The sequence below is a fragment of the Trachemys scripta genome, chromosome 17, assembly GCF_013100865.1.
Source record: "Trachemys scripta elegans isolate TJP31775 chromosome 17, CAS_Tse_1.0, whole genome shotgun sequence".
NCBI lineage: Eukaryota > Metazoa > Chordata > Testudines > Emydidae > Trachemys > Trachemys scripta.
The window spans coordinates 8,539,212-8,563,309 of record NC_048314.1 but is presented as its reverse complement, the minus strand read 5'-3'; the positions used below and the strand labels follow the sequence as shown (position 1 = coordinate 8,563,309).

The 24,098-nt window shown below is 53.0% G+C and overlaps 1 protein-coding gene across 2 annotated transcripts in view; it reads right to left on the bottom strand.

Annotated features, from left to right (window-relative positions):
- STXBP1 (syntaxin binding protein 1) overlaps nt 1-24,098 on the bottom strand; it is a 66,185-nt gene that overhangs the window by 16,018 nt on the left and 26,069 nt on the right. For both annotated transcript variants that reach the window (XM_034793608.1, XM_034793609.1), the window contains exons 2-16: nt 21,414-21,463; nt 20,726-20,807; nt 17,293-17,369; nt 16,170-16,248; nt 13,909-14,012; nt 10,564-10,712; nt 9,701-9,785; nt 8,532-8,662; nt 7,671-7,778; nt 6,452-6,512; nt 5,375-5,440; nt 4,319-4,399; nt 3,272-3,410; nt 1,983-2,092; nt 1,253-1,354 (exon numbers count right to left, since the gene is read on the bottom strand). In XM_034793608.1, coding sequence (XP_034649499.1) covers nt 1,253-1,354; nt 1,983-2,092; nt 3,272-3,410; nt 4,319-4,399; nt 5,375-5,440; nt 6,452-6,512; nt 7,671-7,778; nt 8,532-8,662; nt 9,701-9,785; nt 10,564-10,712; nt 13,909-14,012; nt 16,170-16,248; nt 17,293-17,369; nt 20,726-20,807; nt 21,414-21,463 — 1,424 coding nt within the window. The remainder of the gene's footprint in view (nt 1-1,252; nt 1,355-1,982; nt 2,093-3,271; nt 3,411-4,318; nt 4,400-5,374; nt 5,441-6,451; nt 6,513-7,670; nt 7,779-8,531; nt 8,663-9,700; nt 9,786-10,563; nt 10,713-13,908; nt 14,013-16,169; nt 16,249-17,292; nt 17,370-20,725; nt 20,808-21,413; nt 21,464-24,098) is intronic.

Sequence of the window (24,098 nt, the reverse complement as noted above, 5' to 3'; positions counted from 1 at the left end):
CCAGGATCCATTTGTCCTAATAGAGATGGGGCTGAGCTGCAAAGTTTGACGCCCGGATTTTGCTCTGGGCTCCAGCTCCCTCCTTTAGACTTTGTAAATAGTTTAAAACCTTGTCGTGTTTGATACAGGATCTGTCAGAGGGGACACACCCATCTCGCCAAAGACACGGCACGGCTGTGTTCCTCTCCAGGGCTGTCTTTTGCCACTAGTTTGAGTAGCAGCCGTGTTCGTCTGTATCCGCAAAAAGAACAGGAGTCCTTGTGGCACCTTAGAGACAAACACATTTATTTGAGCATAAGCTTTCGTGGGCTACAGCCCACTTCTTCAGATGCATAGAATGGAACATATATTGAGGAGAGATATATATATATATATATACACACACACACACACACACACACAGTCTCCTCAATATATGTTCACTTCTTTGCATCCGAAGAAGTGGGCTGTAGCCCACAAAAGCTTATGCTCAAATAAATAATGTATTAGTCTCTAAGGTGCCACAAGGACTCCTGTTCTTTTTTTCCACTAGGTGGCAGCGCAGGCAACGGTCCTTCCTAAACTGCATTACAGAGACATGAACCCCTCTCCCACACTGAAAAGCTTGGCCTCCGAGCACCTGCCAAGGTTGCACCATTGAGATCGGAGAGTCGGTGTATTATTACAGCAATTGCCCTTGGAAGGTGAGATCGGAAAACATCTTTGTTCAAACCCAGTGCTGCTCTCTGCACCAGGCAGGATCAGAAACTCTGATCTGTTCCTTGGGGGAACTGAGTAAATGTGTTTCCTTCCCCCTCCCCACTTCACCCTGCTCCACCATGGCACCACCCTCGCCATGTGAAACCAGAGCCCAGGGACGCAGGGTGACCAGCTCACAGAGGCCAGAGCTTGGCGGCAGGATTTCAGACATGGGGTGCACCCAGAGCTCCACCTCGCTCTGTACGTCTCCATAAATGCAATTTTAAATGGAACAGAAGGGCCTCTCGCTAGATCGGCGTATCGCATGCTGTCCTGCTCGCTGAACTGAGGGATGCAGCCCACACAGTGCAGGTTGTGAAGGACCATGTGGTCCTGGAAGCAGGTGAATTTCTTTATCCATTTGCTTTGGTGTAGTGTTCAGGAGCAGGCATGGACCTGACCCTATTGGGCTCTACAAACACAGAACAAAAACAGTCCCCGCCCCAAAGACCTCCACTAGCAACACTCCTCCCTTCCCCCCACCTCACTGTCCCTATGCTCCTCAATGATTTACCTCCATGATGTCCTTCACAACCGGGGTCCATCGTGAGAGCTGGTAGGTCTGCTCGCTGATCCGCTCCTTCCGCTCCGGCTTGCTCCTGCGACGCAAGGTAGACTGGACACAAATGACACATGCAGAGAGTCCTTTAAAAGGAAGGCTCGGTTCTGGAGCCTAGAGGAGCCTCCAGTTTCCCCACTAGATGAACTCCTGGTGCCAGTCCCTTCCTCCAGCAATTTGCTGAGGCAGTCTGCACTCCTCTGCCTGGGCCATGCTTGCCCTGGGCCAGTCTCATCACCATCTGCAAGGGAGGTCCAGTCATGCTGGTTCCACAGCCAATGACCCAGAGATGAGAGCATTAGCTGGTCCCAGACTCGCTAATTCTCCCTTGTTACGTAAGTGCATTCACTCCCTCCTCCCCGGCTTCTGTAGAGATCCGTCCGCACCAGCCATTTTGGATTTAATTACAATCCCAAAGCTAATAAGAATTCCGCTGTCACTTTAGTGGCCTCCTCTGCTGGTGTCTACCAATAATGGCTAACCCTAATCCAGGCTGGTCAGTGGGAGGGTGATAATAGACCCCACAGCTTGTGACCAGTTGGGAACCAGAGCCAGTCACGGTCTGGCATTGCTTATAGCTGGAGGTCTCTTGGCCAGTCAAGCGATGCCTGGGCGGGGCTGATGCCCAGTGTAGCACACAGGGACTTGGAAGTTCGGGTTCAGCAGGGGGCGATTGGGTGCTTACGTCTGTGATGATGGGCATGCCGAGGTGGGCCATGTTGGTGATGATCTCGCTGTCCTCCGGTGGGATTTGAGCGTGCTGGATCAGTTTGTTCAGGTTTTCCTCGGTGATCCCTAGGAATACAAACGGGGAACAGCTTCCCAAAGTGAAACACTTCTCCTGGCCTGGGGTCCGAGGTCACCACCCATCAATCATCAGCAGGAAGCCTCAATTATGAGGCTCCTCCCTCAACACATGCAAGCTGCTGTTGCTCCAATCCCATCTTCCCTCCCACTTTCACTCCATCACTTCCCTCCCTCAGAGCCGCTCTCTGCCCTAAAGGCCTGCAGTTCTGTGCATTGGTTCTGCATCTCCTACAACAGGGGTTCTCAACCTTTTTCTTTCTGAGGCCTCTCCAACGTGCTATAAAAACTCCACGGCTCACCTGTGCCACCACCACTGCTTTTCTGCATATAAAAGCTGGGGCCGGCATTAGCGGGTAGCAAGTAGGGCAATTGGCTGGGGCCCCAGGCCACAGGGGCTCCCGTGAAGCTACATTGCTCAGGCTTCAGCCCCAGGTGGCAGGGATCAGGGCCCTTGGCTTTCTCCCCGGGCCCCGGTGAGTGCCTGCCCTGCTCGGCGGCCCCCCTGAAACCTGCTTGCGGCCTGCTAGGGGGTCCCAGACCCCTGGTTGAGAGCCTCTGTCCTACAGCATAGCGCCAGCTCAGGAAGCTAGGTGGTCTGGGGGGATTCCCAGCTGTGCCACTGAATTGCGAGGTGACTGTGTGTTAATCACTTCGCCTCGCCATGCCTCCATCTGTAAAAGGAGGAGGTGGGGGATGGCAACAGCCTCGTGGGAAGGCTGCATTGTGCGGGAACAGTTACCCCATGCCGGGAGGCCAGAAGGTGACGTGCTAGTCAGTGTCAGAGCATTATTCGAAGAGGGAGCACTATTCAGGTGAGCAGTCTGAGGCACTAATAATCTGTGCAGTTGATGTCCTAGGCAGAGGCTAACGATGTCTGTGGGTTGCGGGTGTAAATCAGTGTGCCCAGTGCATGATTTACCCATGCCGTAGAAGAGCGGGCAAGGAGCTCCAATTCCTTGTCTGAGCCCTTCACAGCCACCTGCAGTGGCCTGTTCTCCTGGGCTCCACGTCTGAAGAGCTCTGGCCCCACCGCTTTTCTTCTGTTTTCCCCCCCCCCCCTTACCCCCGCCTGCAGCTTATCGCCTTCCTCCCTCCCCTGGTCTTTCTCCATTTGCCTGTGCCCAGAGGAGCCGACCCCCACCCCCTCAGCAGTTTCTCCCCCCATACCGTTCTTCAGGAAGATGTAGAGCAGGATGATGCGGATCTTGTCGTAGGTGCTGACGTTCGCATCCAGCAGGATTGGGACAATGGCCCTCATGGGGTCCTTGATCTTCTCCCCTTCGGCATCAGTGCCCATAGCCAGGTCCTGCAGAGAACGTACACGCTCATTATCTCTTACCCCTGGAGTCCTTCCCAGGGCCAGGCCGCAAGGCACCATGCGGAGCCTCTGGGTTAGCGTCCGAGGGGCACGTGGAAGCTGGGCTCTGACTCCCTTAGGCCGACTTACACCCAGTTACCAGTGTGCAAGGAGCAGAGCCGGGCTCTGAGCGCCTCCCTGCCTAGATTAAAGGGAGAAGCTAAAGCGTGTTTTTGCCTTTTCCCTGGTGAAGGGCCCTGAAACTGAAACCGATCTAGACGATGCAGGTGGATCACTGGGGCTGGAGGAAGCGAGCAGGAGGCTAAGCAGGTGGTGGGCGAAAGCTAAATCTCCACCCCAACCAAGTGAGGCTGTCGCTCTTCCAAGGAGCGGGCAGTGCAGACGTCAGCCCCAGGCTTACCCCACAGAAGGGTTTGGACTGTGGCAGTCCGGTAACACAGCTGGGCTGGTGACAGATGAAAGCCCCCTACCCTTCTGGGTAGGTCATGGAGACAGGAACACTCTGCCCAGAACAGGCCCCTTCTCTACAGTACCAGGGTCTAGGCCTGAGGGTTTCTCCAATAGAGGGGAGAGTCTCCGGTGACCCTGCCCCTTTACTGGGTGTGGGAAGGCGAGAGACTAGTTTAAAGCTAGACAGAGGGCCCATTTGCACCTGCCGCTAGAGAGAGTCTCAGCAGGAAGCCTCAATCACGGCACAGCCTGCAACTGAGCATCAAGCACGCCGAGACCAGGCAGCACGGCCCTAAAACCAAGAACAGCCCTGGGGAGATTCTCCCCTGGGGTCTGCAGGATCTTTGGGCTCCAAGGCTGCGTTTGAGTTGGCAGTGACTGCACGGGGCGGGGCGCTCGTGGTGCCAGAGGGAGTGTGAAGAAAGGAGGACAGAGGAGACCAGGACCTGTTCAACGCGGCAGAGCTTATCCACGGTGCCTTGGTAGTGTTTCATGCAGTCCTCAGCCAGGTGCAGGTGAGTCGAGTACTAAGGAGATACAAGAGGTACAGACCCGGGCCTAGCAGTGGCAGCAGCAGTTGGTTCCCCAGAGCTTAAAACTGGCTCAGCGGACCAAAGCCCCGGCTGTTGAGAAACTGCACTGATCGATACCTGCGGCGGAGCTGGCCCTGTATTTGGGTATGTGTGAATAGACTTCAGGAGCATACCCCTGCCCTGCCATGCCCGCTCCCCAGCCTCCCTCTCCGCTCTCTCACGCACGGGGCATGGTGTAGAAAATGGGCTCTGCGAAAACTATCCATTTCCAGCTGTGACACTAGAGATGTCCTTGTTGATGTACGCCGTGCTGTGCTTAACCGCATCATGGCTGGAAAAACAAGTCTGGGATCTCCAGCTGCTCTCAGTTATTTTGCTAAAGCAAACATTGTGGTTCCTTTTCCTCCTCCTTCCCAGCCCCCTCCTCACCTTTTTCCAGGAGAATGAACGACACTGGCCAGGTTGTAGACTAAGACGTGGATGGGAGACCTGGGTTTTGGAACCAGCTCCCCCGCTGACCTGCTGGGTGACCCTGGGCATGTCACTTTTCTTCTTGGCCAGTTTTCGGTTTCCTCTATTTAGATTTTTAAGCTCTTCTGGGGCCAGGACTGTCTCCTACTCTATATCTGTACAGTTCCTCGCACAATGGGCCCTTGAGCTTGGTGGAGACCTCTAACTCTACTGTAATAATAACGTAGAAATTTAGCAAGGTGGTTTCCAGCCCTGCCCAACCTCCTATGTAGACCCTCTCTCCTCCTGCCCCTCAACCAACCAGTGGGTCCTTATCAGAATTCTCTCTAGGGACCACCAGCAAGGGCTCCACTGATCACTGCTGGCCCACAGACTTCCCGGCGAGAACTGTTGCCTTAGCCTAAGGAAGCAGGCCGGCGTTAGACATTTGACAAGGAAGGGTGCTCATGACCAGATTCCTTTCTGCTAGCAGCCGCACGTTTTCCTCATTCATTTTACCTTGCTGAGTTCTTTCTGGTACTGCGGCATCTTCTTCAGCATCTGGGACAGGTCCCTCATAGTGGTCTGTAAGGAAAGGAGAGGGTATGACTTCCCCTGTTGTGCCTTTGCCATCGTAGGGAGGAAGGCCAGGAAAGAAGGCACCCATGGGAGCATCACACCTCCTGCCTCGTAACTCTCTCAGGCAGTTGTTCAAATGCAGGGTTCTTGGGGGGCGGTTGACAGGATGTCCCCAAGTCTCCTCCTGGGCTGGCTAACCTTATGAGTGGTAATAAGAGCTGTAGCTACAAATACTAGAGAAAGGGGATTCAGGAGGTGGGGGAACATTTCCCCCCACAAACACACCCCCAAATGCAATTTTGCATAGTCAGCTGGGGACAGGGTTTTTTCTCCTTTCCCACCAGTTCTCATTAAGGCCAAGAGCTCAGCAGGGACTGGATATTAATATGGAGTGCGAGATCCTCCGAAGGATATTAAAAGAACACGTGATACAAACCTTCATGCTTCAGAGCCAAACTCTAACTACTGGGGGTCAGGAGGAAACCTTCCCAGAACTGCCTACTGCCGGGCTTCTTGCACCTTCCTCTGAAGCAGCTGGTGCTGGCCACCATCAGAGAGAAGATCCTGGACTAGTTGGGTCTCGGGTCTGATCCGGTCTGGCATTCCTATGTCCCTAAGAGTCTGGTACTGTCCCCTGGCTGATGCAGAATAGTGGGAGTGATGGAGCACTGATTGCATCCTGTAGGGCAAATCCTGTATTGCTAGAATGTGATGTTGATGGCCTCAGAGGAGAAACAGCTGCTCCCTTTCTCTCCTCCCCCCACACACCTGGCGCTCAGGGAGTTTATCAGCATTTGAGTCTCTCTAAATAACATGGATGGACTGCTGCCCTCTCCCTCATTTCTAAAAGGGCCCAGGAATTTGAGGGCCTTGTGGGATTGAGCTTCAAGCTTCCATGCAGAACCTAGCCTCCCCTTTGGCCCCTGCTCATTCCCTGTGACTGTCTCTAGCAGACCGCTCCAGTGCACGAGGGGGTCGGTTAGCGGGAGCCGGTTCCCACACGAGCCATGGCATCACCTTCTCGCCTGTGTTCATCCTCTTGCTGGAAGAAAATTCCTTTAGAGAGCGGGTGACCTCCCTGGAAAGAAGGGGGCACAATGATCAGCCATCTGCTCCGTCCCGATGCACACTGGCTCCTGCCCACCCTACCCCTTCCTCTGTCCCCTGCAGTTTCACCCACGTCCTCTCTCTAGCCTTCCACAGCCTCCCTGTGCGTTACTGGGGCTTGCCGGGGGAGGGCAGGGTTGAAAGCAAGGGCTTAGGAATCCAGGCCCTGTCCTAGGATGGGTCCATCTGCAGCAGTAAGTGATTCAGCTTAACTTTAAGCATGTGCTCACGTCCATCCCCAGCCAGCAAAGCCTACAGGGCCCTCAGCACATGGCAGGCAGGCCGCAGACTGCACCAGACAAAGCTTCCAGGAGGCAGAGATGCACCATACGAGTACAGAGCCTTCCTCCCCGTCTCACGTCACTTGCTGAGCTGGAGGGCAGCGGAGAGGTGGGAAGGGGTTTGCAGGTTTGGGGTTTGCTGCTAGGATGGGGGAAGGGAGAGGGCTGCAAAGTTCTGGGGGCTCTGGGCACCGTATATAGTGTTACTCTACCCCTGACTGCAACAACACACGTGCAGCAGCCAAAGGTTAATCCTATTGCTGTGCTCCCTGTATGCGGGGGATGGCCAGTGATCACAGGAAAGGGTCCGCACGCAGACAGCGAAACAGCAGGGTTGAGATGCACTGGCTGGGGAACGAGGGGGAAGTTTGGCCGTAAGTCTCAGAGCTGCTATGGTCTGTGGGGCAGTAAGTGCAGCACTGGTGTGTGCCCTGCCTAGCACTGCAGCCCAAATCCTCCCGACACAGGGCACCAGGCAAACAGGACTGGTGGCTTTGCTCTTTGTCTCTGCTAGGGGTCGTCCACATGGGTGGACAGACCCGCGAGCCCTGCTCAAGCTAGTGCACTAAAAACAGCAGTGTAGCCCGGTTAGGTTGGGACCAGACTACAGAGGGGACTGCAGGACACTGGCTGAGCTGTGGGAGTCTAGGACCAGACTACAGAGTCAGGTCAGGACTGAGGGGTGTTGGAAGAGCTGTACTGAAACGCATGCCCAGCGCCTGCCTTCGCTCCTCATCTTGCCAGTGGAAATAATTCCACCCTTGTTTAAGTACATGCCTGACCCTGCGCAGAGGAAGGGTGACTGACTGTCCCACCCACAGGCACGTGGAACAGGGTCAAGCACTCACTGGGACACCTCGGCAATGTGCTTGTGGCGCAAGGTGATCCAGAGGTCGTCGTCCTCATCCAGGAGAACCTCCTTCACCCGGGCCTCTCCGATGCCGCTTGTTTCATACCTGGAGAAAAGAGCAGGGAGCGTCACATGGCGAGAAAACTGACAGTGGGGGGGAAACACACATCACCTCCTGCTTTTGATGGAGATAACCTCATCCCCTCTAGCACCTTCCCTCCCCCAGACCAGACAGAGAAGAGACAAGCCAGTGCATCTTTCACACAAGATGGACTCCCAGGGCCCAGGGGTGTCTCTTCAGTGGCATGGTACCAGCGCATGCCACAGAACATAGGCGCCGACTCCATGGGTGCTCTGGGGCTGGCGCACCCACAGGGAAAAATTAGCACCCACCAGCAGCCCTTCTGGTTGAGAAGCCCTTAATCCGCTCCTGCCACTCCAGCCCCAATCAAGGGGGACAGATTGGGGCTGGGTGGAAAGCCCTGTGCCTGCCTGGTTACTGGCTGCACCTGCCAATCTTCTTAGCCCAGAGCTATAAAGGCTGGGAGGAAGCCAGGGAAAAATGGAGAGAGGGGAAGAGAGCGGTCAGGCACAGAAGGAAATGGGAGCTGCCTAGTCTGTTGCTGGCCAGGCCTGTGGTAGGCAAAGTAGCTGTAAATCCTGTATATAGTTGGGAACTGGCAATGGGAAACCTTCTGCGAATAAAGAGCACGGCTGTTGCACCAGACTGAAGTGTCCCTGACTCGGGGGTGCAGTGTGAACCCCGTTACAAGGATCCATCAGGCTGGGACCTGCCAGAGCTGTAAGGATGAAGGTGTATTGTGTATTGCATCTCCTGGGCTGTTTCCACTGGACTCACTTGTAGACATCATTTTCGATGGGCAGCAGGTCGTAACTCATAGCCTGGAAAGTCAGTTCATGCAGCACAGGAGATGAGGGGTCAAAGCCCCGGTCCAGAATGAGGAGCTGGGAGCGAGCTTTGTCCGGACCCTGCCAAAACAAAGAGCAAATCATTGTCACTGTGGATTCTCCATCGATTCGAATCACTACGGTGGAAATCAGAGGTCACTTGCTGAAATGTGCTCCGGCTCAGCCATACGTTATTGGACGGATGCAGGAACCGCTGGGGGGAAGCTCTACTCCAGAACACAGAGCTCGGCCTAGACGATCGGAATGGTCCCTCTCCAGCCTGATTTTTTTGTTTTGTTTTTATGCACAAGCTTAAAGCAACGCTAGATACGTTTCACTTCGGAAGCAAATACGGAACTCCCTGTTCATTGGGGGTGTTTGCACCTGTTCTGAGCCAAATGTCCTGGGGTAGAGCAGGAGATGGTGCAAGGGCCCTGCTCACAGCATGTGCCCGGACACTGTTCCCTGCTGATGCTAAGGGAACCCCGGGAACCAGAGAGCTCTCCGTGCTGCTATTACGGGAGTGCCACCCGCAGAGGGCTCTAGGCGGAGCCTCTATGCACATGCACAGCAGTAGGTGATCCGAGTTCGTGTCTAGGCTGAACGTATTGACCAAGGGCTCAGAGTTGATGTGCACTGAAAGGGGGACTGGCTTTTCCCATCAGCCAAGCCATACAACCCACCAGAAGAACTTGAGAGGCTAGTGGATAAGGCCCTGGCCAAGGGGTTCTATTTTTGGCTCAGCGGCTAACGTGTTGTGTGACTCTGGGCTGGGCCCTTCAACTCGGTGTCTGCTTCCCCTCCCAGGCTTTGACTGTCCTCTCTATTTAGACTGTAAGCGCTTCAGGGCAGGGACTATGTGCCTACCTTGTCTAGCACACTGGGCCCCTGATCTTGGTTTTGGGCTTTTAGATGCTGCCCTAATGTAAATGGTTGTGAATCATCTAAGATTACAGTTGTCTTCCTTCTGCGTGTACCGGAAACCTCTCCTCTTACTGGGACGTGGGAGGCTCTTGCACACAGACAGATTCAAAGGTAAACCAAGAGTCATCATCAGCATGAACTCCTGCTGCTCTAAGTGCTACGGCCAGTATCCAGCACCCTGCAGCCCGAACTCACCTCGCCCATGGTCGGATCGTCAGCCTTGTAGGCATCCAGTTTGTCCTGGATTAGCTGGGCCAGCATGGCATTGTCTTTGTAATCCCTAGCACGGAGGAAGGGAAAGAAAGGTGTAAAGTCATTTCATTCCTCATGCACCTTCCAGCTTATGAGGAGTGTTGATTATATGAGGGAGCTTGGCAAAAAAAAAAAAAACCCCAGACATGTAGATATCTTAAATCAGACCATTTCAGCAGATTCTAATGTCCAAGAATTGCAGCGCTCAGGGCCCACGTGGGAGAAGTAAGACAGGAGAATGGTTGTGTGGACCATAGTTCTCATGCTCCTCACGGCGCCAGCCTCCATGTAAAACCTTGGGAGGGCACACGGAGAAGGTGTGGGCTGGATGGGGCTCTGACCAGGCCTGTGAAGCATACGTGGCTTTAGCAGACTTTTTCCACTCTCCCCACCACTCCTTGGAGAGCACTCGCTGTCTTCCCGGCACCTTCCCCCCCCCCCCCCCCCACTTCTGGACCATAGTCTCAGCTGTTGGGGGCGATGCACTCTCCTTCCTATGTGTCTGAGGCGGAGGAAGTGGAGTTGTGCTTGGGTGGGGACAGTATACCAGGAAGGAAGGATTTTGAGCAGGGAACAGATGGGAACTGCCATTAAGGAAATGGAAGTGAAGAAGGACTCGGACAGGAGGAGAAAGGGACAATAGCCTGCAACTCTGGTACTTCTTTGATCTACTCCAGAGAAGCAGCCAATGACAGGAAGTAATTCCAGCCCTGTCCAATTGGGGAGGTGGTAAGGTGGGGATCTCAATGAATAGATACTTTGAGGAGAAACCTCCAGTTCAGACCACCCCATGGGCACAGCCTTACCCTCGGTATCGGACAGCTGGATATTCCTTCAGGGTGGCACACAGGGTGGCAATCTGTTCTGCCAGGCGTTCCAGCATTGGGTTCTTCAACTGGGTCTTGTGGGGACTGTAGAAGCTTTGGAAAGAGTCGGCAGAATCCAAGGAGTAAACCTGGAGGGGATGGGAATGACAGAGGTTGAGCTTAAATGTGAATGCAACACCAGGAGCACCCAAGGAACGGCTAGAGAAGACAGGGCTACCGCGTGTCCCACGTCTAGTGATAATGGTACCAAGCTCTTACAGAGCACTTTTCCTCAGTAGATCTCAAAGGAGGCCAGCGTCATTATCCCCATCTTGCAGATGGGGAAACTGAGTCACCGGAAGATGAAGAGATTTGCCCAAGCAGGCCAGAGGCAGAGCCGGGGACAGAACCCAGGTCGCCTGAGTCCCCGCTGGCTGCTCTACCCACAAGGCAATACAGCTTCCCATCTACAGCAATGCTCCTTTTAATTCTTGTCTGACTCCAGGCATCGTACAGCACTTTGCAACACCCAACCCATTACTGGTTCCCGTCTGCAGGGAAACCCAACAGCCAGAGCACTGTCAGCACAGCCTGGGGCACAAGCACCAGGTTTCCTGCGAGGGGGGGCTAGTGGCAGGGATGCTGTAGCTCACCTCTACTCACCCTGAAAAGCATGGGGGGTTGTCAGCTTTCCCCAGAGCCAGGCCGAAGGCAGCTTGTTTGAGTTGCACGGTCCAAACCTGTTCCCCACACCTCATCCCTCCCCAGCGGCCCCCCTCAGTTGAGTCGAATGCCTGAGTGACTCGTTGGCCTGTTACGCTCACGTGACGAAGTCCCCTTCAAAAGTCTTTGGCGACTGGGCTAAAATTGGGGCTTGGTGCAAACACAAGCAGGTTGAAGACAGGTACTGGCCGAGGCACCGCAACACACGTACGGGCTTGGGGGAGGTGTGGGGCAGGCGCGGGACACTGATGTGTGCTCCCTGCTGGATGATTCATGGAATGATGCTGGTTTATTGCTGGGAGGGGTCTCCCCGTCTCCAAGGCACAATGAAGGGGTGCAGGGAAGGGGACCTTACCTGGGCCTACCACTATAAAGATTTGTTATGAGGCTGATGCCAGCTAATTCTCCCAGTCTGACATGGCACCGCCCCTGCCAGCTATCTCCACGCGTGTTACAAGTCTCCCTCTGTGCCCAGTCCACTGAGGGTAGGTTACCGTGCCACCCCAGGAGATTTAGCAGCTCATGCTTTTGGTTCTCGAGGGCTCCAGTTCAGGCCCCGGTGTATCAGCCAAGCTAGTGGCCATCACAGAAGCATCTCCAGGGCTGCATCAAAAGCAAAGTCGTCGTCTAATGCCAACGTACCCGACGATGGTGCTGGATACCAACAGCCAGCAGTGGGCTGATGGGCAATCAAAATACCCACTGCGGGGTCCAGCCGGCAAAGAGGGATGGAGCAGGGGGTGAGGACAGCCCCAGAGGAAGGGATCATAGATCATTGCCACTCTCAGCCGAGCCTCCTGTTTAACTAGCCGCAGCTGGCTGGAAATTCCCGTGAATTCCCTGACAGCGGTCACACTATCCCTGTGCCAGCTCAGAGCCATAGCAAGGCGGCTGCCTGGGTCCCCTGCAATATGTTGCCCATGCCAGAGAAGGGCCTACCCACGGCAACAATAAAGCACCACAGCATGGGGGCCCAGGCACACAGGGCTCGGACAGCCAAAGCCGAGAGAGAATGTTCAGGTCTGGGTCCAGGTTTCAAACCTCCCAAAGGGTGTTTGGATCCAGGGCTTGGCCTGAGCCTGTTATAAAGAGAGGGGCTGTTTGCAAAAGGTGGATCTGGGTTTGCATGTGGTTTTCACACACCCCCAGAGCTCAGGGATGTTTGGCCCTGGAGTTATGGCTCAGGCCCCTCTCTAAAGACATTTGAAATCCTAATGACAGAACCTCAGCAAATCTCACTGCAGCAGCTCACCTACAACCAGTATTATTAGCTATAGTACAGCGCTGCCCAGAGACCCTCACTGAGATCAGGGCCCCAGTGTGCTAGGCGCTGTACAGACTCAGAATGAGGAATTTTCCCTCCTGCGTATGCCCCTTTTATGCTGCTGCAAGGGTAACGGGACCATAAAAGCCCTGGTTCGAGCTGCGGGAGAATCCCCCTACTGCAGAAATTGAGTCAGACAGCCACAAGCCCCCCTCCAAAAGCTCTGGCCGAGGGGGGCAGGGTGGGATGCTAGAGGGGATGGGTCTGTGGTGGATGCCGTGATTCTGAGCTTAGCTACATTTCAGCTCAGAAGCAAGAGAACACAGAGGTGGCTTAATGCCACATCAGCTCATTTCCCCAGACTGCCTGTTACCCGCTGGGCCTCCCAGAGGCATCACACGCAATCATACCCAGGAAGAGACACATCCCGGCCTCCCAAGGCAGAGGGAGCAGGTGCAGAGACTCGCCCAAGGTCACGCAGCAGGTCACTGGGCGGACGGAATCCAGTCTCTAGTCTCCTGATTCCCAACCCAGCGCCCCGGCCCCAAGACCGTGCTGCCTCTCTCCTTAGCATCAACCTCTCCGTGTAAACACCCACCGCCAAGCTGGCAGCGGGAGCAGGCAGAGCAGGAGATGCAAAGCACAAGTCCATCCTTTCCCTGCAGCAGGAGAAGCTGGCTTAGAGGGGAGGGGAAACCAAATGATTTCTGCACCCAGGGGGCCAATACCACTAAGGCTGTCCCTGCCAACAACCCCACGATAAGCAGATGCCAATCCTAGTGGCAGCTGCTGGCACAGGTTTATTCTCTGGGGGCACATTTGGTTTGGCCAGCTAGGCAAATCTCTGCAACCCTTGGGATTTAACGAGTTAATGGCTCTGAAGGTTGACTGCCATCTGTTCCTAGTCACGTGGGCCACCCCCAACAGCGCAGGGGCCTGCTCCCCAACAGATGGCACAAAGTTTCACCCCTCCTGTGCCCTGGACTCATTGGCCCATCCCTGGTGGTACCCAAGGAGACAGCCAATGACAGGCGATAGCCTGGGGTGGGGGTGGAGCACAGGGTTAAGACACAACCGAGGATCAGACCTGAGAAATAATTGAAGGAGACGGGGCTGAGAGAACAGGGCAGGAGGTAAAGAACCAGCCCTGGGAAAAGGGGGTTAGTAATTTAATGTCTCATTTCAGGCTGTTCCAAAAACTCTCCTCCTCCAGGGAACCCGAGGCTGAGCTACAGAGCAAACCCCATGGAGCCACAGCCCCCAGCTAGCGAACCTAGAACATTTTCCTTTCCAACCCCCCCGTGCCAGTCGGGGTCTCCTAGGCTGATCGCTGCTCTTTTGCCCTGTCCTGGACTCACCTGGGACTCGTAGGGAAGGAAGGCTATGTTGATTTCCGTCAGGGTCTTGATGACTTTGGCCGCACGAGATTTCACCAGTTCGTTAAACAGGGCATCGGGGCAGGCTGGGAAGAGAAGGAGAACCAGAACATTCAGCAGCAGTTTTAAATCCCAAAGGCCAAAATCAAGGTCAAAACCAAGCACACAGGTATCCAACCCATCCTGAGACAGGCCCCGATAAATCCAGAGAGGGGTGGATGGCCTCATTCCAGTGCCCATTAAACACTCTTAAGGCTGGTGCTTATTGTCCCGAGGACCAGCAATACAACTGTCTCCTTGGGGACCCCTAGACCAGTGAGGAACCACGCTCACACACTCAGTGGGCGCTGTAGCGTTAATAAGGACTTCTCTAGCATTTTCCACCCCAGGATCGCAAAACGCTTCATGCACGTTGTTTGTGAATTTGACCTCCCTGCGAAGTGCAAAGAGACCATGGCAAAGAGAAGGGCGTGCACGCCAGATCAATCGCATTAGCCCTGTATTGCAGATAAGGTGTAGTAATCTGAGAGGTGTCGTGATTTGCCCATCATTGCACAGGAAGAGCTGGGGAGGGCTCCATGTCTAGCTGGCAGCTAGTATCAAGCGGAGTGCCCCAGGGGTCAGTCCTGGGGCCGGTTTTGTTCAATAGCTTCATTAATGATCTGGAGGATGGCGTGGACTCAGCAAGTTTGCAGATGACACTGAACTGGGAGGAGAGGTAGATACGCTGGAAGGTAGGGATAGGATACAGAGGGACCTAGACAAAGTAGAGGATTGGGCAAAAAGAAATCTGATGAGGTTCAACAAGGACAAGTGCAGAGTCCTGCACTTAGGACGGAAGAATCCCATGCACTGCTACAGACTAGGGACCGAGTGGCTAGGCAGCAGTTCTGCAGAAAAGGACCTAGGGGTTACAGTGGACGAGAAGCTGGATATGAGTCAACAGTGTGCCCTTGTTTCCAAGAAGGCTAACGGCAGTTTGGGCTGTATAAGTAGGGGCATTGCCAGCAGATCAAGGGTCGTGATCATTCCCCTCTATTTGGCATTGGTGAGGCCTCATCTGGGGTACTGTGTCCAGTTTTGGGCCCCACACTACAAGAAGGATGTGGAAAAATTGGAGAGTCCAGCGGAGGGCAACAAAAATGATTTGGGGTCTGGAGCACATGACTTATGAGGAGAGGTTGAGGGAACTGGGATTATTTAGTCTGCAGAAGAGAAGAATGAGGTGGGATTTGATAGCTACTTTCAACTACCTGAAGGGGGGTTCCAAAGAGGATGGAGCTCGGCTGTTCTCAGTGGTGGCAGATGACAGAACAAGGAGCAATGGTCTCAAGTTGCAGTGGGGGAGGTCTAGGTTGGATATTAGGAAACACTATTTCACTAGGAGGGTGGTGAAGCATTGGAATGCGTTACCTAAGGAGGTGGTGGAATCTCCTTCCTTAGAGGTTTTTAAGGCCCGGCTTGTCAAAGCCCTGGCTGGGATGATTTAGTTGGGGATTGGTCCTGCCTTGAGCAGGGGGTTGGACTAGATACCTCCTGAGGTCCCTTCCAACCCTGAGTGCCCTTAAGCATGTGGGCCATGAGGCACCATTCTGGTACACCAGTTTTACACAAATGAGACTCCAGTGAAGTCAAGGGAGTCCCACCAATGTAACTGTGGGGTAACAGACAGAGAATCAGGATCGTGGGACTTAAATTAATCACTGGTGTAACTCCACTGACTTCAGTAGAGTTACATATCTGGAGTGCATTTAGCCCTGAACAGCTAGAAGAGGGCTCTTGGAAGAAATATCCCCTTCCAGAAACCCCTGCCCTGAGAGGGGATGATCCGGAGCAAGGGGATGAATGCGGGCGAAGGCTGAACATAGGAAAGATTTCCTAACAATAAGGCCTATTTAGAGTGTGCAATAGTTTCCCGCAGGAACTGGTGACAGCTCCATTGCATGAGTCATTTAGCTCAGACTAGACACAGCCTTTGCACATATATGAGAGAGAAAAACCTTGCACAGGATGGGGGATGAATTGGACTCATGTACAGGGCTTTCCCCAGCTTTGATTTCTAGGATTTCATCAAGGCATTTTACAGATCTCAGGCAAAGGTTGCTGCAAATCTCCATGCAAGTGTGGCTTGTTTCCTGCCATGGTCTTGCAGCTGCTTTGCATTATGGAAGTCACAGTGTGTCAGGAGCCCAGACTAGAAGCCATCAGAGACGCAGGGAGAGGGATGGAGGCAGCGTACTTACAGTCAGTGAAGAAGACATGGGCAGCCCTGTACTTGGCAGTAGGGGGATCCTTGAAGTCATTGATGAGTGAATGGACAGACTACAGGAGAAAAAGAAAAAAAAAAAGCCAACGTGAGGCTGGACACCACAAATCAGGATTAGCATCATTAGACACTTAACCCAGCTGGTGCATTGGCTGGTCTCAATAATCACAATGTGTGCCATGCTAGGGAATCATCCACTGGCTCTGACCCATTAGCTTAGGAGACAGATATTTACACGGTCTCAATTGTAAATTTCAGTCCAATGCGGTCAGGAGCTGAAGTGCCAAGAAACTTTGGGGTAGCGTTAAGATCAAGGATCTAGGTTGAGATTAATTCATTCTGACGGCAGTTGTATGGCTAAATCCCCTGGCTGGCTTTGAAAATCTCCACCCAGACCTCGCTACTTTACAGACACAAAGGGAGGGGAGGACAGGTTCTCACTAGTAGGCATCTGAGAGAAGCTCACGCTGCTTCACACCCTGGCTGGGAACTGCTGTGATAAATTTCCCACCGCTGAAGTCCCGCAGCACTGCTGTTAGAAAACGTACGGTGCAAGGTTTCCAGCTGAGCACTGCTAGAAATTTAACGGGCCTGGGCTGCACATTTTCATATTTTCAATTTGGGGGAAAAACTGGGGGTCGGGGGTGGAGGGGAATTCCAAAAATGTTGAAATGTCCCATTTTGACATTTTCAGAATGAAACATTTTGTTTTTTCATTATGTAACAACTTTTTGTTTTGAGGGTTTTTTTTTTTTTTGTATTGTACTACGTGTTTTTGTTGAAATGAAATGTTTCAAATCTATCCAAAACTACTTTTTTCTCAGAATTTTCTTTCGCGGAGCATTGTGATATTTTGGGGCTTTGTTCCAAATTGGAATGGAAAAAAACCAATAAAATCCTGAAATCTTTTGTGAAACTGAATTTCCTTCCTCTGCACAGCTCTAATGATCATTGCTGATGCCTGTAAGTGCCTTACAGGGCACTGCCATCCATTCTTATCCTGGCACTGACAATTACCCCATTAGGCACAGATGCTACAACCAAACATGATTAGCTTTCACCAGACCCTGGTACAAGACACTCCCATGCTGGAGATTCACCTTATCAGATGGGGTGATGAGGTACACGGCCTCCAAGGTGGGGAGCGGCTCTCGGCGCTTGTTGATGTCTTCCACAACTGCACAAGAAACACAACCAAGACACAGGGGATTGGTCCAGCAGGTGACAGGAGATAGGCTCCCTATTTTCATTGTATATAGCTATATATTGTGTATAGATCTGTACTGCTGTGACCTGGATTCTCTTATCTAATCATTGCTTTTTGGTCACGCCTAACCAACACGGCAAGTCCCAATGACAGAAGAGCTGTGATTCCACCAACCTCCCAACACCCAAATAAAAAGGTTCCCAGCCATTAGCTTGCTCCTACAGTGCCTCCAAGGAGAGGATCAAAGGGACAGTATCCTCCAGCGGCCATGGTACTTATTGCTCCATTCTGCAAGACAGCCACTCCCCTTAAAGCACAACTCTATTGTACCGGAACTGCTCAGAGCATCACAGCTGGTATACTGTAGGCTTTGGGACCTGTCCTGGAGAACCCCTTTTTCCCCCAAGGGTTGATTTTTTAGTGATAGCTCTTTCCATCCTTTAATATGTATTTATTACTATTCCCCTTGAATCATAACACTTGTGAAAGATGCTCTGGAGAGTGGAGTCCTCCGTTCATGCACAAGACTGTACCAGAGGCAGATGTACCAGCTTCCCCCAAAGAACCTCATCCTTATCCAGGGAAGGTCAACTGGTTGTGTTGATTGGCCTGCATGTTGTTTGTGTATGTGGTGCTGGGCTTGAGCTGTTCCAGATGGTTCTTCTCGAAGTTGTGGCCAACCACTCTTACGGTGTGGCACCATGCAAGTCGAGTTACTTGCAGCTCGAGTAAGAAATGTTCCTCTTGTGCACATTTTGTTCAGAGTATCTTTGAAGTGTTCCATCTGCCCGCCACGCAACACAGACTGTAGCCAGAACTTAATTCAGAATATAGAATTTGTTTTGAGAGATGGGTCCCAGACATACAGGTTACATGACCAGTCCATCTCAGTAAGGTGCAAATCAGATGAGCCTTGATACTGCCCAAACCAGACTTACATGCTGGACACCCGGCCCTGCCTCTTGATGTCCAGCAATTGCCATAGGTGTCACAAATGGAAACTGTCAAGCTATTTAATGTGCTGTAGATAACAGGTCCGTGTTTCACACGAGAATATGTTTAAAGTGGACGAGCAGTTGTGCATATCAATTCACACAAGCTCTCAATCAGCAAGACCATTTCCGGTGGCACGGTAAAGTTCTATATCTGGCTACCAGTCCCCCGAGCCACATGGTCCCCTGCAAAACAACCTCTTCCATAGACCCTCCTGCATTGCTGAGCTGTAGAAGTTCCTTTTCCCACATGAGCTACCCCAATTCTTCCAACCCTCTGCGATTAAATGACCCTCAGCACTGGCAGAAGCCCAGGGGAAATCAGGATCTGGAACGAAGGACTCTTTAGCGATGAAATCCAATTTTTTTGTATTAAAAATAAAATCACGAGGCAGGAAGTAGTACTAGCCCAAACCTCTGAAGAACCACTCAAGCTTCAGGGCCTGGTGCCATTTGAACAAAGGTTGGACCACAACCTGCTGTTCTTGGGGGCAGATCCTCGGCTGTTCTAGGTAGTCATAGCTCCATTGACCTCAATAGAACGGTGGGGCAATTTACAGCTGAGGATTTATAAGGACCAATATATATTGCAGCTGGCAACTGCTCTCTGGTTCCGATTCTCCTCCCCCTCATGCTGGTGTACGTCTGGAGTTGCAAGCTGATGGAGCCACTGTGGTACAAAAGGAGAATCAGGCCCTGTAAGTAAAGGTAGGACAAGTAGCAATGGGCTTAATCTGCAGCAAGAGAGATTGAGGTTCGATATTAGGAAAACCTTTCGAACGATCATGGTAGTTATGCTCAGGAACAGGCTTCCAAGGGAGGTTGTAGAATCCCCATTATTGGAGGTTTTTAAGAACAGGCTGGACAAACACCTGGCAGGGATGGTCTAGATTTACTAGATCCTGCCTCAGCACAGGAGGCCGGACTAGATGACTTCTCAAGGTCCCTTCCAGCCCTACATTTCTATGACTCTGTCAAGATCAAAACAAGCCATGGTCAGACGTTACAACACAGCAGAAAGAATCTCCTTGAAAAGACTTTGGCAGCCCACAAAACAAACTAACCCCCCAATCTGGAGCTTCCCCCCCACATCCCCCAAGAAGTCTGGTGGATCGATCAGTATATCTTGAATGTCATAACGTCCTTGGTCCTTTCTTGGGAAAAATTTCCATTCACCTCAATGGGCCCAGTAAGGACTATTGGATTTGGCCTTTCATTATTATCAATTATTTCCATTGCCCTCCTGCCTAGAAGCCTCTGCTGGAGGTCAGAGCCTCTTTGTGCTAGGCGCTGTACATGCACAAGATGAAGGGGCAGTCTCTGCACCCACTAGCTTCCAATCTGTGCTGTTCAGAACGTACTGACCCTTCTCTGGTCGCTGTTCTGGGGGCATTCCCATAACAGGATCTTTGTTTGTCTGGGAGTCCCACTTGCTCCTACAGCTTCTTGCCATCACCTGCACTCTGAAGTTCCAGTTCTGCTTTCACTTGCCCTGGTGTAAACCCAGACTGAAGTCAGTGGAGTTACCCCTGGTGTAAACTTGCTGGGAGAGGAAAATCAGGCCCCAGATCCAATGTTTGTAGCATTACAAATGCCATAAATCCCAGCATCCTTTGGTCAAACGCCAGTCACTTGAATGGCTCCATATCTGTGTGTTACATTTTTCTTCTGCTGGCTTTTTTAATTGCGCCAAGAGCTATTTATGGGGCTGAAATACAATGATGTCAGGGCTCAGTGTGGCATTTCCAGCAACCAGGGACTGAAATACCACCAAGAGACGAGCTCCTCATGCTATCCCAGCCAGGCGAGTCATTCAGGGAAGTGTGTGAAAAATCTCACCACAAACACTGAGACGTGGACATACAACTGAGGGATACTGGCCCCCCCCCGCCCCCGCCCCGGTGGGAATGAGGGCAATATTGCCATGCAAATATCCTTGGTAACAATAGCTCAGTGGAAGAGAGACTCACCATCCATTTGCCTCCTGGGTTTAAGGGGTCACAATGGCCTAGTCAGCCTAGTGTATCTATTCAGGGGCACAGTGGCCATCTGGGGAAGAAATGAAGCTCGAAGCTCACTAGCTGTATAAGAACATTTTCAGTGTGCCTGGGGCTAAGAGAGATATGTTAGATCCTGGTGAGGCCCAGTGGCAGAGCCCTGTCCGGGACAGACGGGCAGATGGAAGTACTGCAACTGATTCAGAATAAAATGAGGGCAATGGATGGAGTGAGACAAGCTGCCATGGGAAGATGCTGGTCTCCCAGCTCCTCCTGATCACCTGTCTCCCAATGGCAGCCGGAGCAGAATGGGAATGTCAGGGGGCATGGAACTCACTTGTTATCCCCTCCGTCATGATGTCGGTCATTTTACAGCAGGAAGAGAGCATGCGCATGCTGAGCTGATCCACCACCAGCACCTGGAGCGGAAGAGACACCGAGTGAGCAGGAAGCACAGCGACTGAGTCCAAGGGGGATCAGGCATTAGGATGCACCTGCTGTAATTCGGCGCTTCCGACAGTCAAGTGACCCTGACTGGGCCCAGCATAGCGAAGGGGCCCACACGCAGGCCTCTGCCACGCCGCTCTGCCAGTGCATCTCAGTGCCGCCACGCAGCACGCCCAGCTTTCCCTAGAGTTAAACTCACGCTGGGTTCTGGGTTGCCACAGAACTCTGCCAATGGCCCACCGCAATGCCCTGCAGCACCTTCTGCTAGTCCTGTCCTTCGTTTGGCAAACGGGCCAGGAGAGGTGTCATTCTTTTCCTCAGCCATTTTCTTTTGGACTCCCCATCCTCGTATGGCAAACTGCCTGCAGCGCTGGAAGGAGGGATGCACGGAGCCAGAGCAGAATCCCCAGGAGGGCTGGTGCTACACGTTACTCATCGTGTTTGGCAATTTTAGCATTCCTCCAGCTTGCCTCATTGCCCTCCACTAGGCCAGCAACTCCCAGGCTACTTCCAACCCCACCCCTTCCTCCATAGTCCTGCCTGCCCCCTTCCAACTCTCTCTGTAGTCCCCCACTCACCTTCCACTCGCCCTTCTTCTTCACCTTCCTGATGACATCATGCATGATCTCTGCAAAAGGAACAGAAAAGGTGGATGTTAGTTCACACCAGCTTTCCGAGGGTCCTGGGCGCTAAGCCCGTTACTCTCCTAGATTCATCCTCCTTGGCCGCAACAGTGCCAGGTTGGTCTGCACTGCAACTCCTGATCAATACTCTGCTTGCATGCAGGGAATAATAATAATAATACCCAGCTTCTTCATCTACAGAGCTCAAAGCACTTCACAGAAGAGGTCAGTACCATTATCCCCATTTTACAGGTGGGGAAACAGAGGCACGGAAGTGGACTTGTCCAAGGTCATCCAGCAGGCTAGTATCAGAGTTGGGAATAGAACCCAGGTCTCCTCAGTCCCACTCCAGTGCTCTATTCAGTGGAGGATACTGCCTCTAAAGTGCTCCCCACCCAGAGGTGGTGTCTAAGGGGATGGCATTTGCTTGTCAGTGAGTGGGTCCATGTGAATGACAAGCAGAAGGGATGGAAGAAGGAGTGAATTGCCTACTGGAGACTTTCTTACACCAGCTGACCTACTACCACTTCTGAACCAGGCTGTGACCTCTAACTGCTGTGCCTGGGATCAGTCACATGGTAAGAGCTGGCTGACAGCAATTCCAGACTCTTTGTTGTTTTTGTAGATACAGCAATTCCAGAGGCAGCCTGGGGCAGGGCCATTTGAGCGCTCTGGGCATCTGCATCCATCCTGTCCAAGGGGCCGATGAGCAGCACTTGATTTGTGCTCCTTTCCTGGGGACAGCACTAGTGTCATTTATTTTGAAATTGTGGGAACATAAAGACGCTGCTGTGGGACATGCCAAGTCAGCAGGACAAGCAGCCTGACCGAGACAGCAGGAGAGAGAGGAAAGGGATAGGGGATTATTGTAATAGAGAGACACCACTCCTCACCTCCCCGCCCCCACCACCACACACACACCCCATTCAAAGAGCAGCTTTTCGGTCTCAGGTAGAGCTGGGCAGAGAAAGATCATCCCATTTCATGGAGGATTTTGATATTGCGAAATCGGGTTTTGTTCTGATTTGGACCGAAACAAAAAAGTCTGAAATTCTCCCATAAAGGAAATGGAGCCCCAGAGCTGTGGACGCTGGAGGAACCCAGCTCCAAGGTAGTCCACTAAGCGGCAGAGCCCTGTTCTCCCTGACTTTGAGGTCATCCACCTGATGGGCCGCACCCAGAGCCAGGGGACATGGAAGCCCCGACTGCCATGGAGCTGTGAGCATTGGAGCTCGGGAATCGGGATTTGCAGAGCTGCCAGCTCGCTAGCAACCTGCCAGATGGGCTGCTGAGGAGCCAGGCAGGCAATCTGGCAGGAAACCAGGCAGTGTCCGATGGCAACCTCCCTGGCAGGCTAGGCCCCATCAGAACTTCATCGAAATCAAACCATCTCCAGGTCACATTTCGATTCTGACAAATCAGCAAATTCATCCCCCCTTCCAAAAGGAGTGTTTTGTCTGAGTTTTTCTGACCAGGGGTAGTCTGAGGCAGCAAGAGGGGAGCGTCCGTTCCATTAGCGTGGGGGTTGTATGGGGAAAGGCTGAGCGGGGTAGCTGGGGGGATTTGGTCTGTGAGAATGGAGGGGTTGTGCGTCATGCCCAGAAGTTCACTGTGAGTCCTTCTTCAAACACTTGAAAGGCTGCCATAAAAACAATGGGGGAAAGTTGTTCTCTCTTGCCACAGAGGGCAGGAGAAGAGGCAGTAGGTTCAAACTAGAGCAGATCTAGATTACATCTCAGGAAAAACGTCCCAACTATAAGGACGGTAGGAGAATGGCGCAGACTGCCTAGGGAGGTTGTGGAAACTCCTTCACTGGAGGCTTCCAAAAGGAGGCTGGAGCCACCTGTCTTGGATGGTTTAGTCACAACAAATCCTGCGTCTTGGCAGGGGGTTAGACAACATGCCCCTGGCGGTCGCTGCCAACCAATGGAAAGATGCCCATTGACTTTGGTGGGCTTTGGAGCAGGTCCCAAGTGAGGCTGGGTAGTCCAGAGCCCTCAGCAAGCTCATAGCCCAGTTCATAGTGACATCAGGAGGGCAACCAAAGTTATCCTGGTGTCAGTCCTGAGGGGACTGCCCTGACCACGCGAAAGAACTCACCGAAACACAGTAAAATCTGGTACCGGCAGTAGCCAAAAGAGCTGCTAAAATTCTGCCATTGTGGGAAGTGGTTGCTTGGCAAAGAGGGGCTCTTCCAGGGACTGAGATTTCACAGGCCTCGAGGGCAGGTGGCCAGATCAGAGTTTCCACTAGGGTTACCATATCTATTAAATAAAAAAAGAGGACCCTCCACGGGCCCTGGTCCCGCCCATTTCCCCACCCCAGCCCCGCCCCAACTCTGCCCCTTCCCCCTAACTCCGCCCCCTCCTCACTCCCACTCCCAGCCAGGGGGAAAGGGCTGCCCGAGTGCTACCGGCTTCACGGTTTGCCGGGCAGCCCCCAGACCCTGCGCCCCCGGCCGGCGCTTCCCCAGCGCAGCTGGAGCCCGGGAGGGGAAGCGCCCAGCCGGGGGCGCAGGGTCTGGAGGCTGCCCAGCAAACCATGAAGCCGGTAGCGCTTGGGCTTCGGGCAGCCCCCCTTGCCTCCGGACCCTGCGCCCCCGGCCGGGCACTTCCCCTCCCGGGCTCCGGCGGTGCAGGG